We start from the raw sequence: 16,465 nt of genomic DNA on the forward strand, positions 1-16,465 counted from the left end.
CAGCAAAGCAACCTAAAAGCACATGCACACATAGCCTCCCATGCTTGCAGTTTAATTGTAAACAGCACGTGAAAAAAAAAAAAAAACAATAACCAATTAGAAAAGGTACGAATACAATTTTGAAATCCCTGAAGAAAAGACATACCCACGAGTATTAAGAAGAGTAAAAAAGCTCATCATTAGCCACTGCAAACTCGTTTCCATCCTGTTGCATTCATTAGAGGAATACAAAATTGAATCTAGTGTTTACATGCTAGAATTACAATAGAAACTAGATTTCAAAGGTTACATATGAGAGAAATTTATCAGCATAGGAACTTGCAAAACACTGTGCTGTACAGCATTTCTAAAGACATAAGTCTGTGAAGACAATGTATAAGACTGCAAATCCTTTCAGACACTTCAAAAGCGTGGAGGTAATGCCGCTTCCTGTTGTCTGAAAGGTTTTAACTGCACCATTATTTTCGTAGGTTTTAATGACAACAATTTAACCTCAAGAAATACCTAACCCCTCAAAAACTGAGGTGATCAGAAACATACAGGTACCTTACAGCCCTCAAGGTTTTATTTCTTTGTACACTAAACATCAATTCCTTTGACAGCATCTACAGAAAATGTTTTAAAAAAATGTTTTTATGAAATACTTTTAATACTCAGTAATGCTAATATTTAAAAATACTTCACAGTGTGGTACTAATGTAAATTCATAAAACGAGCAATTTGAGTTAGCTAAAGCTCAAAGCCTTACGTTATATTAAAATAGTCCAAAGATTTCACACACACACACAAAATCACTAGCACTATAAATATACCTAAGCCACTTTAGTGCAAAGTCTGTTTTTGCTTCCCCTGACAAATCCCTCCATATTCCTGCCAGCATATTAAAATGTCATCCTTTACTAATCTAATTATTGATTTTCAAGGATTCATTTACAGTTGAAATCCCAGAAGAATTTTTTTTCAATTTTCCATAAAAGTAATGACTTGGTTTATTAAGCATTTGATTGCTTGTATCACATGATCTTTGTAACATTTAAGAATGACTCGCATATGCACAGCAAGATCTGAGTTCATCTTTACAAGGAATCACTTGAATTTATTTAACTTTTTCATTAACGGATCTCCAGTAATGACCATCAGAGAGAAGCCAAAGGCTTGAATTACAGAATTGCTATCCTCATCTTACAAATTCATAAAAAGAAAGAGGTCTGAACAAAAAGTTCAGACTCCCTTCCCTCTCCCCAACCACCCAAGGTACCCGGCTGCCGCAGCTCAGGCACCGTCTCGTGCGAAGGAGCTGCCCAGGCGCAGCCACCCTCCGCACAGGCAGCGACTGCTAACTGCAAAACGCGTTTGCCTACCTAAACCCAGACCCTAAATATAACTCAACACAATGTGCATCCACCCAGCATTTCTAAAAACTTCTCAGCAAATAAAGCTGCTGGTTATCAACCCCCGTACAGGTACAGTCCCACAGTGAGTTGGCCTCCTGGTCTCTCCCCAGAGCAGAGCCCACGCCTCCTTTGATCAGCTCAGCGATCGCCACATTCCCCCTCAATGTCTTCCAGACAAAACCAAGATGACGTTAATAACTTCTGTTTCTCAATTTAAACAACCACAAATTCACTAGCTAGAGAATCAGTTTTGACTGGACAGATTGCCAAAGCACACCAGAAGCTATAAATAAACAAACCTGGATCAGGATATAGGAACATAAATTATGTTAATGTTTTCATCAACTGCTAAAGCTCAAGAGATGCAAATATGATATGGGTGAAATCTGCAAATGCTTCCATTTGCAACTACCATTAAATGCGTGTAGAGCAGACACAGCCTGTGGCTTGTTTTAAACTCCGCAATGGGAATAAAAACCAAAAGGTGACAGAAGTCAATACTGAGTGGAGAACCATCAGCCAAGCTGCCTGCATGAGCAGAACATTTCACGTGTTTAGAAAGCATGTCACAGAAAAAAAAAAACTGAAAAGCTGACTAAAAGTATATCATATCAGATTATTTCCCTATTGCTAGAACTCCTCAGATGGCTGACCATGACACACACTGGCACTATCCCATTTGACCTGAACTGAAATGGAGGGGCTGGATCACCACTCCTGGTCCGAAGGGAATCCATCTGCTGCAGGCACAGGAGCCCTGAGGCTTGGACGAGCTGCCTTCAGAGTGCAGCAAAGCAAAAGAAGTTTAAAATTCATTTTTTAAAAAAATGTATTGTAAAGAATATGACCCAAATTAAATACTCCATTGTTTTGGCAGAACTGCAATTTCTCTCCTACCATCAGCACAGGCACAGCTGTCCAGCAAGTTGTTTCCACTGCCCACAACTTTCAGTTTCTTTCTCTAAATACAACTTTGTCTGGTTTTACACATACTAAATTTTAATTTTTAAGAGCTATCCTCTTCCAAAAACATTTTACATACATAATTTTAGTACTAAATCTGCCTTTGCTTATCTGCAGAAAATGTCTTTCAAAGCGGTACCTCTGCAGTGCACAGGCAATAAGGGAAATAACAACTGAGAAGCTTTACAACGTCAGCCTCTAGAAGTCAGAACATTTCTCTTCTAGTGCAAAATAGGTCGTTTACACGATGGGGGATTCTCCCATCATCCTAAAGGAGAGGCTGTAAAACCTGATGCGCCCAGTGGTCTCAGCAGCTGCGACTTATCCTAAGGTCTAACTTGACCTGAGCCAAATGTATTTCAAGCCCACACAACTACGAAGCCTAAGGGGTCCCAAAATGACCGATACATCTAAAACACTGACCTGAGACCACAGTCACACACAAACAACAGTATTCATAGTATAAAGAATGTGAAAGATAAAAACCCCCTATGTTAACCATGCTCTCCAGAGCTCTGAATTTCAGCAACAGGAACGGAAAGTGGAGAGCAAAAAGGAGACGGAAGGAAACGGGCCGGCTGCGACAGCAGAGAAGCAGCACAGCGTCCCCAGGCTCTCCCCTCCTGGAAGCCTCAACAGAACAACTCCAGCATTTGCAAAGTGTCCATTCCTTTAAGTTGTGTAAGAGAAGACAGCTACTCTTCCTTCATTTAAGTATAAAAACCACAGAGGCCTTTATACCTCTTGGATCTCAGAAGAACATGAGTTACAAACTTGTGCTTGGCCAACTGCAGATAGCATTGGTAGTGAGATAAAACCCAAGTTTACCCTGAACGACACCACGGAATGTGTCATATTCTGCAAAGTCATAGAAGGGAAGAAAAAAGGTTTCTAAACTGAACAACAGAATAAGGGCCAGGTCAGGCAAACGTTTAGCAGGTGCTTCAAGTACCCAGAACCAAAAATGTGTTAAACAACAAAAGCCCTCCAAAACCTCCACCTCCTCTTATTAAATTAAAATTACCTACAATAGATGAATCAAGTAACTGGAAATATTCAATATGGGCCTTTTGTTTGTAACGTCTAAAGGTAGCCTTCTATGCTCGTATATTAGTTCCTAAGAAACATGGTTTTTAAAGCACTGATCTGAATCAGAAGTTCTGCCAACTTCAAACCCTGATGCGGAGTAAGATCAGCCTGAAATTTTTCAGACTTCCCGACTCATAAAGGTTCAGTACATCTGTTATCATCACAGCACTTGGTAATACCACAATAAATATTGAAAAGTCTGCTTATTAAATTTGCATACTGAATGCTTCCATCTCATCACGTATAGGCCATGGAAGTATCTTTTTCAGACCAGACAAAACGCTGAAATTTAGGACTTCTTACAGGTAAAACCTTTATATGAGCAGGAAAGGAACAATGCCACAGTGATGGAGTGTGAGACTGAAATGTGGAAATTCTCATTCAAGTCTGCAGTAAGAATGACTTTGCACAACCTCGTGCTACTCCTGCGGTTCTCTGCGCCTGGGGACTTTGTACCACTTTCTTCCTGTCAAAGATTTGTGACAAATATTCAAGACTGCCTCTTGGCACTCTGACACTGGGCCATGTCAGAATTCCAACAAATAGAATCAAATTTCTGAGTGGTAAGAAGATTAAACAAGTACAGAACCCCTAACAGCAAATAAAGACTGAAGAAAGCAGTAACATATAATCAAAAAAGCCGAACAGTAGATAACAGCAAAACTTTTGTTTCACACCAAAAATATCTGCCGAGTTAAAAAATACTGTCACTTGATTAGAGATTACAAAAGAAAAAAAGTATTAATTCACAGATTTTCTCCCAGTCTATTTGGAAAATTACAATATGATCACAACCTAAACTTCCAGTAAACTTTAGAAAAAAAATAAATAAATCAAGAGTTCTAGATGAAGCAAATTATCGCTTTCTGTGAAGTTGTGTGTATAGAAATCCATCCCTTGGTAGTAAAAAAAATGCCACTGAATTGCATCCTGCAAATTGAACCTTCTAGCAGCTTAATCTGAAAGTGAGGCAGATAACCCTAACAAAGTAATAAAAATTTACAGTCTGAGATGGAACTTCAAAATTAGTTCATTTAATCATATCACAATACCCAATGTTTATGAAGATGTAATTGGATTTCTGTATTCTCCTCGGTGTGGCGTTTATCTGTGCAATGCTCTTGATACCCATTTCTGAAGCACCAGGCACACTTGGATACATACACAGCCAAGAAAGGATTAGTTTCCTATGTACAGTGATGAAAGTGATCCACTGGAAAGTTTGCTGCCTGACAATTCATAGCACGGATTGTGATGAAAAGGACCACTGTGCCTCATGTTAACTATATGACAAAGGATGTTAAACGGACTGCTGAGCAAATAAGGTAACATATTTCAAAATTATTTCTTCCACAGTTGGCACAGTGAGCAAGATTCACCCCCATGCAATTTCACTGAAGACAACAGACTCAAATGTTACAAATATTTAAAAACATAATCACATACAAACCAAGATCAACTTCAAATTAATTTAGAAGGAAAAAAAAAAAAGTAATTTAAATAAAAAAAATAAATTAACATAGACAAACACAGAAATATTTGACACTAAAACTAAGCTTCTGAGGCAACATTTAAAAGCATCTGTAAAAACACTGATGAAACTTGAATGCATCAATTGGCTGCAACTCTTCTCTGTCCTCATCTCTCCAAGACTTCCAGATTCTGATTTTCACCTCTCACAGAAAACATCTGAGCTGATGAAGACTCTGAGATGAGTAAGGCAACTGAACAAAAGCCTGGCTGTTAGGAATGTTATAACTGAACCTTAGCTGCAAAGCAACAACAGCTGCAAGCATGCATCTGCATCTGTAACAACCACTACACTTTAAGTACAATTCTAGGCTTATAGCTGAAGTAGCAACTGCTTCATCTCAAGTTAAATCTCTATGCCATGATTTAGACCCCTTACCACTTCTTAAAACTTTCCATATTCTCAAAAACTAGCATACAATTCTCCTATTTAAACCCTCTAAAACAAACAAAACCAAAAAAACCCAAAACAATCTTTGCTCTCCAGCTTCCACTTAAACCTGAAATTGCCATTTTTAGAGTTTTAGACCCTAGCAAATTCTTTTCTTCTATTAAATTTAATCAAATGCTATTTTCAATGATGGATTGCATCACTTCAAAGACTTGGAAATGTTAGATAAGGTGAATAGTCAGAGCAAAGCTATCAGGAGTTTACCTGAGAGGCTGTTCCAAAAATACCACACACACATGCTTTGATATTAGTGACTAAAGCCCTTAAATTGTTCCCCAAAGCCCACCTTTGCCATAATACCTACAAAACACTTGAGAACAATTAGCCAGCTTATGTGCTGTGAGCTTATTATACCATTTATAAATGACTCACTACACCCTTACACTCCGCTCCCCCCACAGCTGTCCGTGTCTCTAACCAAAATTCAGAGTGCAAGAGCTCTGCAGAACAAATCTCCTCTATCCTGTCTGTGCAAGGATCACAGCCCTAAGCCCTGGCTCTAGACACTGTCTTATTACAAAAGATAACAAGAAACATCGTCGTGAAGGCAACAGGGTTTAGACAACCTTTGTTCTTAAAATTCTGGATGAACTAAGGAGGAAGTTTATCTTCAGAGGTTTGGACTACGGATGAAATATGTTGAAAGCAGGCCAAGGTATCACTTAAATGCGTTTTGTAACAGGGCTCTCAAACCAAAACTAGGCAGCAACAGCAGGGGGTTCTGCCCCATCCTCCCCAGGAACGGGTACACGCTACATCCGTAAGAGGAACTCATGTCTACGGGCAATGAGGGCTTCATCCTGCCCACGTCCCTCTTCTTCACCGGTTCTTCGGCGGCCGCCTCACAAGGCCGTACTGGAGTGAACGCGGGTGGGCAGCCAGCAGGATGGTCTGTGGCAATCGCTGCACGTGGCAGGACAGACACCCACTGACACCCTGCAGGACAAAGCACGACAGCGAGAGGCCGGGGCTCGCAGCAGGCCAGAGAGGAGGGGGTGCGTGTGCTTGCGGGAGGGACAGGGCAGAGGACTAAAGAAGAGGACAACCTTGATCTGTAACAACAGCAGCCCTGAAACCATTTCGCAAAAATACAGTCTTCCTTTTGGCCAAGGGAATTACCCCAACCCTAAACAACCCAACCACATCAAATTACTTCTCCCCAGTATTTTTTCTTTCCCACTGCGACTAACAGCACACGGCGACTGTAGCACACGAGCCCACCGCAGTCCAACGCGCCGACGGGAAGCACAACGAAGGAAGTGAACCGAGAGCACCGCGGTGTAGAACCTGCTCTCAGCCCAGGGGTGTGGCGGGGGATACCCCTGTACCAGGGATAGGGTGAGATATGAGGATGCAAACTGTAATCCATTATTATAGGAATACTTGGTTCACTTTCATTTTTCAATCAGTAAAAAGACAAGGATACTCTTCACGAAAAACTAAGCCATTTGAGGGCCACACTGTCTTCTTAACAGCATCACAATACTCAAAAATATTTAATCTAAACGAGCTTGAAAAAGCTAGCAGTGGTCAATGAGATTTTGTTTCTCAGATACTGACTTTATTTGACCAGTCAGATACGCGTTTGCCAACAGGATTTAGCTCCTGCTATATTCAAACCATCTTTAATCCCACGAAGGCTAAAGAAAAATGTCTCTGATTTAGCTCTGTGCACTTATGAATAACTCAAATACTACAGTTAAATTTACAACATAGTTCCCTTAGCTGTTTAGAAGACAATTGTTTTCTTTTCTTTCCCCTTAAGTTCTAGTATGTAAAATATCAGAAGAATTTAGATTAAAAAAAAGGGGGGGGGGAGCACATGTTATTTTTAAAGTTGTTCTTGAGAAAATTTCCACATACAAAACCGTGGCATTTCTCCACTGGTTTGAGAATAATTTTCACATGCTGGCATCATCCTTGAGCGGCTGCCACAACTCTGGTATCATAAAGCGACATGTATTTTCTCTTAGCTTATCAAAACACATTTTATTTAACTGCTAAATTTGGTCTGATCCAAGTTTTTCTTCTTACTTCACAACAAACAGGAAAATGTAGATGCCGTACTCTGACTGCACACACGCATCCTACCAGAAAAACGGGGCACGGAAGCCACATCAGTCCTCCTAAGCGTATGACCGTTCAGATCACATAGCTGCACCCAGGGCTCAGTAAGACTCTTCAGTTCACACTAAAATGTTCACATTGTTCACTACTGCCCTAGAAGTCCTGTCTAGGTAGCACTGAAAAACAAATTGTTTGGCCCCTTCTGTTATGATGCTGGAACACTGTGTCAATATACTTTGGCATATATTAAAAAATCCCTGTAATATACCATATACTGTGACATTTCCACTTCAGATCTATCATTTACATGTGAAGCACGAATCTCGAAAGAACCTAGTAAAGCTGTAAGAAAGACTACATTTTGCCGAAGCTCTCAGACACCCACTCCATTCAGTCACACCAGCTGGAGAGGTAAGTGTCAAGATACAGCTTTATTCTTAAAAATGAATATGGAGGTGAAACTCCACAGCCTCCTCCACAGCAATAATTTTTTAAAGTGAAATCACAATGAGATGTGCTCCTGATTCTTCTATGTCAGCAGCATTTATCAGAAACCTTTTTGCAAATCTGGACATCTTAAAATCATATTTAACTTATTTTGCAATTTACGGAATTGTCCCTGCACTTCCCAGTCCAGCTGATAGGCGTCTTAGACATGACATCCATTGGAAGATCTTTTGCTCCTAGAGGTAGAGGAGTCCTTAGCTACCCTCTGTCTAGCGCAAGAGGCACAAATAGCCCCCGAGAGACGTTTCAGCCCCTTCTGAAAGACACTGTTGGAGAGACTGTAAATGACACAGTTGCAAAAACTGTTGCTAATGGCAAGCCAAGTGGTCAAGAAGGACGCAACGCGGTTACTATAGACATTGGAGCTCTCCAGCAGAAAATAGATTATGTAGGGCAACCAGAGGATGTAGAAGACACTGGTGATGCGGAAAAGGACCATGGCATAGCGCTTGTCCGGGCAGGGCTGTGCCTCCCCAGCCTCCCCATCCTGAGAGCTGAAGCGCACTCGCCTCTCGTTGATCTCCTTGGTGTGCTGCTGGCAGATGCGGAAGATGTTGAAGTAAGTGAAGCAGACGATGAAAGCAGCCGGGGCATAGAGCATCACCACAATGAAGAGGGTAAAATAGGGATCGGTGTTCCAGGAACTGGCACACCACTGAAACACATCCCCGTGATATCCAGGCTTTCCCCAGTAAAAGGAGGGTAAGAAGACCAGGCAGGAGTACAGCCAAATGATCAGGATGCAGATTCGAAGTCTCCACGGGGTAACGAGCGTGTTGTAGGTCAGCGGCTTTGTGATGGCAATGTATCTGTCAATACTAATGCATGCCAAAGAGGCCATGGAGACGCTCTTCAGCACCGACACCACATAACCGAAGATTTGGCAAACCAAGGACTCACTTAAAACAATAGGGTAGTGCAGCAGAGACAAAGAAGGCACCAGACAGCTCACACCCACCAGAAGGTCAGCATACGCCATAGTCTGGATGAAGTAGCTGGTGGTGTGATGGTTCAGCAGAGGTGCACAGTGAAAGACAAATATCACGATTATGTTGCCCGAAATAATCAGCACCATGAGGAACACAATAATAACCACTTCCAGGAGGCAAAAATTGATGGTCTCCAGATAGCTAATGGCCAGGAGACAGAACGGCCGGCCACTCTGGTTGCCAACCAAAGAGGAGTTCATCTTGAGCACTGCAGTGATCTCTTTACTTCATGCTCCTGCCTGCTGCCTGCAGCCACTCCAGGCAGCTGCTGTCATTGCGGCTGGTGCTGTGTGTGTAGCAATGTCAAAACCGGAGCTCCAGTCCCCAGGGCTGCTCCAGATGCTGCTGCTGTGCATTGTCTGCAGCACAATTCCCCTTTAAATCCGGCTCCCCACCGCTACTGGTGCACCGGGACCCAGCAGCAGGCATGTCAGCAACTTCACACACTCACACGGGAGAGGGCTGTTATTAAAGCCCTCCTGGGTGGGCTGCCTCGCCGAGGAGGGACGAGGGGTTGGGGGGAAGAGGGAGAAGGAACCTTCACCGCGTCAGGACGAGCGTCCTCCCGAAGGCTGACAGAAGAGAAGGGGAAAGTGTTTTACAGAACCGCCTCTCCCCCCGCGCTGCCCGCCACCTCCATCCATCCCCACGCCCTGCTACGGCGCTTCCCCGCCGCCGCCTGCCCCCGCTCCCGGCCGGGCTCCGGCTGCGCCTCCCCCCCCCCCCGCACCCCCGCACCCCCTTCCCCGCACCCCCGGGCGGCTCCGGCCGGAGGGCAGCGCGGGGGGGAGGCTTCTCCGGGACCAAGCAGCCACCCCGCCATTCCCGCCGCCGACCATCCAGGCGGAGGGATGCGCCGTGGGGTCCAGCCCTTCTCTCTCCTGGCTCCATTTTGCACGCCGCTTTTGTTCGCCGCCTCTCCCGGCCCGCGTCGCTCCGGCCCCCGCCGCCCCCCCCCCCCGCCCCGGCCCGGCCCGCGGCCCTGCCCCGCCGCCCGGGCTCCTACCTGCCGCCGCAGGGGAACAATAAGCCCGGAGCATCCTCGGCCGAGCGCCGGCAACGGGCGGCGTGTGCTCCGGCCGCGGCGATGCGGAGCCGGGGGGAGGGGACGGCGGGGAGGAAGGGGAGGGAGGCGGGCAGGAGCGCGGGGGAGGGCGCGGCGCCGGCGGGGAGCGGGGCTGCAGACCCCCCCCCCCCCGCCCCGAGCGGCTCCCCCGGCCCCGGCCCGCCGGTGGTAAACCGGGGGGGGGGTTGGGACAGGGGAACCCGGCAGCGCCGGCCGCAGCCTCGGCAAGGCGGGTTTCCACTCGGCAAGGCGATTTCACGAGTGGTCGGTGGCCCCGTAGGTGCCTCTCACCCGGCGCGACCCCGCAGGCTCCGGGAGAACAAGCGGGTCCCGGCGGCGGGTTCTCCCCTTGACACCCCGGGTCCTGCAGACAGACGCACACCCACGCCCTGGTCCTGCCGACAGACAGACAGACAGACACCCACCGCACACCCTGCTCCTCCTCTCCGCACGGCAAATGACAACCGTCCAAGCAAGGATGTGAATTCAAACGGTTAGTCATAACTTAAGGCTTTTCCATCCAAGCCCTTTTGGGGAAATACTTATTCTGGAATAAACGTCTTTCCTAGGAGGTGGTTTGTGTTGCTTAGGAGACACCTGAGACCAAGGGCAAAGCTGGGAACTGCGTCCCACCATTAATCCAGATGTTGCTCCGGGTAGGTAAGCACCTCCTGCATACCTCTATGTAAAACGCAAAGGCATCGCTATCCCCGACAGCTCCCGAGACAACCCACACCAACCAGACAAACTAGAAAACCCGATGGCATTCCAGAGAGCAAACGCGCAGGAGGTTCGCAACACAGCCCTTAAACTGGTACCCACCCCATACGCTCACACCATCACACGTATTTAACCAGAAAAAAAACATGTGTACAAGGCGAAGATGGCATAGCAGGACACCGGTATCTTGTCAGTTGTTTGTCAAGAGTGTTCTACTCGCTCGACGTGCTGGCAAGCACCTTTCTGTGGTATGTGGAAGCTCGTTCTCTGACCCGGATACCTGACTGCTCCACCGCCACAGCTTAGGACAGGCCCATCGCTACAGGAATTGGTCTTTGAACTGATCAAACCAGTAAGAGACTGGTGTGAGCAGTTAAGGTCCTGTTGTCAAAAATGAAATCATGCAGCTGGCATCCTTCTGAGCCTACGTCCACACACTGAATTCAACCGATACCAACACAGCCAAGGTTTCGGTTAACCTGAGCTAAGCGTTTGTCATTCTGCGGAGTATTTAATGGGAAATGGATTGCAGCCAAAGTTGGATCTCAAAGCAATCACACTGCAACGCTCGGGATTTTAGCTGACCTGTAAGCAGAAAAACATTTTATGATACAACTTGTATTGGTCAGAAAATCTCTGCTGGACAACAGCATGACTTGGCAGATTTTTAGTTAGTCTTGTGCAAAAGCCTGAAAACAAAAACTTGGTTTTTTCCACCTTATCTTTACCCCCAAAAAAGATCCCTTTACTATTGTCCTTCATTTTTGTTATAATTTACGGCGTTTCTACTCATGGCAACTGAAGTACTAGAACTGTAGCTAGGAAACATAAACTTTGAATTAAATTTAGGCAAGGGTATTGTGGTTATACAAAAAACAAGCTACGATTGAATTACTGCTGGAGAAATGATCTCCTATCTTTCCAAAGCACAGAATTATTTACATACCAATTGATTCAAATAGTATTTCTGGATCCTTAGGCATGAATAGACACATTATAAACATCCTTAAAAAAACAACATACATTGAACTTTAAATATATCTCAGATATATAAAAATAAGGCAGCATTGTAAACTGTGAGACTGACCAGAATAACATCTGGTTGCTGAAATTTCAAAACAAAAGATGCAATGCCAAATCAAAAACTCTTCAGCATTTAGGTTTTTATTACACATTCAAGCTTAACTCCTATACAGCTGACAGGTATTTCTGTCGAAGAAAGATCTGCTTTTCCTTTAACTGACTTTTCTATTGTTTCTCCAAAGCTGAGCGTAATAACTCTATTCGAAGTTCATGCCAACTTACTGCTGCTTGCTTAAAACACCCAAGCCCAAACCAACAATACCTCCAGTTAATTCTCTCAGGCACCCCTGCCCCAGAAGCCAGACCGGAGTGGCCAACAAAGGGTATAAATTGCAACTGGGAGGCAACTGGGCCGGAGCTAACCCGCCTGCTACGCCAGCTCTCTGGCCAAGCGCACGGCCAGCCTCCCAAGAAGCAGCACTTGTAAAAACCATTAACACGTGTGGTTCAGGTGGTTGAGGTTTGCGAGAGACTGGTAACACTCGTGTTGTAGAGACCTTCCCCACTCTGTACAGTGGTACAATACAACCTCATCTAAAACTATTAAAAAGTATTCAAGAAATCATTCAACGTTACAATGAGAACTCTTGGGAAAACTACTGCTTGTGAAAGATAATTAAAGTTTTATCACCACGTGATCAAAACTAATCAAGCATGGGATCTAGAGGTTCAGGAACACTGACAGCAAGGCTACGTCACGCTTCTTATAGCGTGATTCACAGATGTATGTTAGGTTTAATTTCAGTTGATCATACACAGTCGTGGCCCTTTGTACTCCTGAAAATTAAATGCATTCTTCTTAATTTATATGAGCATATGGAAATGTGATTGTGATACAAGTGGAAAATAAGTGTTAACCACCCACAGCTAAAGCAGTTACATTTTATGCCACTGATGAAGCAACACATTCAGTCAAATAACGGTAGTGACATTTTAATCTATTCCTTCATTAAAAACTAGTATCATTTGCACCAAGACAGACGAGTATATTTGGTAGAACTTCTGTGTACTGCAATCCTCCGCTCATGGAGACAAAAAAGTGGGAAGAAAGTGGGTAGCAAGATTCCTGCTATAAGGAAAAATGGAACAACTTAATCTCTTACCAGGCCTAGAATTTCTACCAGAAATGGTGACCCCAAGGTAACATTCCAGGATAATTCTCCTACCACTGAATTTTTTTTTATTACTTTATTTGTGCCACAAGATGTCCCTCTCATGTCGTAATTTTCTTAATGTAATGTATTTATCTGGTAAAACAGTTCACAGTTTTTTCCCTTCTACATTTTTTCCTCCCACACAGACTTATATCCAGAAGCTTTTATTTTCTCCTCAATATTGTAAATGTCAGGTTCTTAAAATTTTGGTATTATCAAGTACTTCTCCATTGAGAGATTGACACTGATCTGAGAGATCCAGTAGTTGTATTAATCCTTTTTAAAAACCTTCTCTGAAAAGTGGCTATTGTCTATTTTGCTTTGTATCATGTTTGGTTGTTTGGTTTGCTTTTTTTTCTTTTTTTTTTTTTTTTTTTAACCCATGTGTCTTGCTTTGCAAGTTTTCTGCTCAACAATACTTTCCATCCACCTATGACTGTCAAAAACACGAATTATTTTTCCTGCAGGTGTCCATTAATACCCGGAGCGAGTCCCCATGTCTCTTCTACCTTTCAGTGGCTGGAGGCCTAAAGATTAACAGCCATAACCATGATTGCCAAAGTCCTACCAGGAACAGATGCCCCTCAAAGGGATTGCCTAGATCATTTTACCTAGAGTTTGCTTTCTGCCCCCAGTAGGGACATGACCTTAATTCACTGGGCTGGCTTTCATCCACACTCCCTACCACGAGCACAGCAATCTGGAGTTGCTAAAAGCTTTATTATTGCACAGATGGCGTGCAAATTCTCAAAAGTAATTTGTGGAAGCACCACAATGGTGAAACTTAGACAGTACTGCAACAACAAAAGCACAAAGTACAGAAACCCAGCTAGAGTTTATCAAAGAAATAAGGATCGAGTAATTAATAATGATGAATAGAAAGCAACAGGTACACCGTGAGGCACAGTTCCAACACCATTTTTAATGTACAAGTCAGATTCAAGAAGAGACCTAGACACAGCCTCCAGTGGTAGAGCACAACAGAAGACATTTTTTTTTCCATCATTCAGTAGCCACACATCAACAGTAAACAAAAAAACCCCATCCTTGCAGCAGTTAATTTGCAAAAGAAAGCAAAACCCACTGATTTGCCAAGCACCAGGGGCCAGAACTGCACAGGAAAGGAAACACCAGAAGAAATACTGGGGCGCCTGCATCCTACATCCTGAGCACAAAGGGAAAAAAAAATTCCCTGAAAGAGGCCAGAAGCTTTTGAAGCAGCTGTCAACACAGATCCTTATTAATTTGGGACTGTGCTGCCACATGGGGTCATGAAAAGCCTGACAGAAATCAAATGCAGCTACAGGAATAGAGGTCAACATTAAGAGAGAAGGGGCACTGGATTATGAGTACTCAAACAGGCTTACTGCATCTCCTACTTGCACTGAAGAGCAAAGGTTTTACATCAACTCCTTGTGCTCCTGCTCTATGCCACAGCAGTTATTCTCAGATAAACCATTTTCAATGCATGGTAATGAAAATAATTGCATGTTTGCCAGAGAAGAATTTGTATTAGTGACATGCAAAACATGGCAAAGCACTATGAGAATGGTAAAGCAATATATTATAAGGGACCCTCGCCTTCACATAGTTAACAACTTCTTTTCTCCCCCAGACACATTTACTCCTGTGCATTGCTGCATATTGACTGTAACTGAACTGCTATTTTCAGAGCAGTAAGGATTAGTCACATTACAGCTCCAAAATTATAAAATAATCTATAAAAGGCATGAAAATAAAAAATTAAAACCAAAGCATAACCCAGCATTATTACACTGGCAGCATATACTACATGACAGGTCTGCAATATCCTCCTGGGTCTTGAATTCATGTTCTCATCAGCCTCCCAATCAGTTTGGCATTCTTTGCCTATTCTCATCTTTTGCACTTCCACACAGCCACTGATAACTTTTTTTTGAAACCTTGTATTTCTTCCACTGCCTGCAGATTGAAGAAATCAGAGTTCCACTATGAACCAACCAGAAGCTTTGCTCTCAAAGCACCAACCTTTGTCCGTTTTACAGAAAGTGTCACAGCTCATTTTCATATTTAAATCACAATACGGCAAATACCCACAGCAGTGGTCTAATACGGCACCTCCAGATTAAAAGAGACTTAATTTTCATTTGCTTGAGCTGATTATAGTATACTGGTAGTATACTACAGACCTCATAAAACTGCAGCAGTGCCTGAAAACGGTCATTCAGTACTCATTTTATCTCACTGTTTAATTTTGAAATTAGTTTCCACGCTGAATGACCACTGCAGGTACAGCCAGTCCTTTTGCTGCAGAAGACAGTGCTGGATCAGCCCATTCCCCCTTTTACTTGGACTCTAGAGATGCTTCCAACACATTCGATGCAGGTTATTTCCTTTGCCTCTGCCAAATGTAAACGAGTGTAAAGGTTTCACAGATTTACAAATGAAATGTTACACTATTCCTTTCTAGATCACAAAGATAGTAGCAGTACATGTCACCAACTGTGCCACAAAGAGATCATCTTCTCCACTGATATCGAAACAGAAAAACAAGTGATGCTGTCAACTACTCACTAGGCAATTAAAATAACACAACAGTGTAACTGTGATACACTCCTTGCCAGCGCACCCAACCTCCACATTATTTGTATGATTTATTCACCATAAAATCCAAGTTATAGCTCTACAATGCATGTACCAATATTAAGGAATTCAGATTAAGTTTCTTTTATATTCAACAAGTATGTGAAAGTATTTATGGCAGAACATTTTTAGCTAATCTAACACGATTCATTCAAATCGTGTAGGTTCCTTCCTGCATGATTCCAGCAGAAACCAAATCTAATTTCAGGAGCCCTATTGCCCTCAGAATAAGGCCTTTAATTGCTCCTTGTGAATCCATGTCATCAGAACACAGATTTACAAAGGCCAATTCAGTTGTTTTGCTTTTTAAACTGGTGAATAATAAATTTCTGTTATCTTTGTACTAAAGTCACATCATTAATAATTTCTAATATAGTCCTTCTAGACTTGCAGGTTTGATGAACGCAGTAAAATACAACGTATCTATAGAGATTATGGTCAAATCCAAATGAACACATCGGTTTTCTGGATAAGGAAGCAGCATTTCACTTCATGATCCATCTGTTACTCTAAAACTTTGAGAAACACTGAATTATGTCTGTATATATGATTCTTATTTGCTTTTCCTACAGTATTGAGGTCAGCATTCAAGATGAGAAGTTAAAAAACTTCTGTCCAGTGCAAAAATGTCCAAAGTGTTCTTTTTTTTCTATGAAAAAAAGGCTGGCATTTCAACTAGGGTTGAATTTTTAGCATACACGCTAAGACAATACAGCAAAATTCAGCTTTCATTCAGGAAAGCCAAACAAGCAAAGGAAATGAGCTCTCTGAATCTCTGTCAATTATGAAAGCAATTAATAGAATACTAATTTTTGACAAACTAACTCAGA

General features: G+C 43.1%; 2 protein-coding genes across 4 annotated transcripts in view; both read right to left on the minus strand.

The window, feature by feature from the left end:
• RABGAP1 (RAB GTPase activating protein 1) overlaps positions 1–16,465 on the minus strand; it is a 75,688-nt gene that overhangs the window by 27,537 nt on the left and 31,686 nt on the right. The window lies entirely within an intron of this gene.
• On the minus strand, positions 7,907–10,106 carry GPR21 (G protein-coupled receptor 21). Its single transcript, XM_042786439.1, has 2 exons — positions 9,997–10,106; positions 7,907–9,562 (listed from the first exon to the last, which is right to left on the minus strand). Exon 2 carries the CDS (start codon positions 9,188–9,190, stop codon positions 8,144–8,146), a length of 1,047 nt encoding a protein of 348 aa, XP_042642373.1. The 5' UTR covers positions 9,191–9,562; positions 9,997–10,106; the 3' UTR covers positions 7,907–8,143.

The sequence above is a fragment of the Tyto alba genome, unplaced genomic scaffold (genome assembly GCF_018691265.1).
Source record: "Tyto alba isolate M040663 unplaced genomic scaffold, T.alba_DEE_v4.0 Super-Scaffold_11, whole genome shotgun sequence".
In the NCBI taxonomy this organism is placed as follows: Eukaryota; Metazoa; Chordata; class Aves; order Strigiformes; family Tytonidae; genus Tyto; species Tyto alba.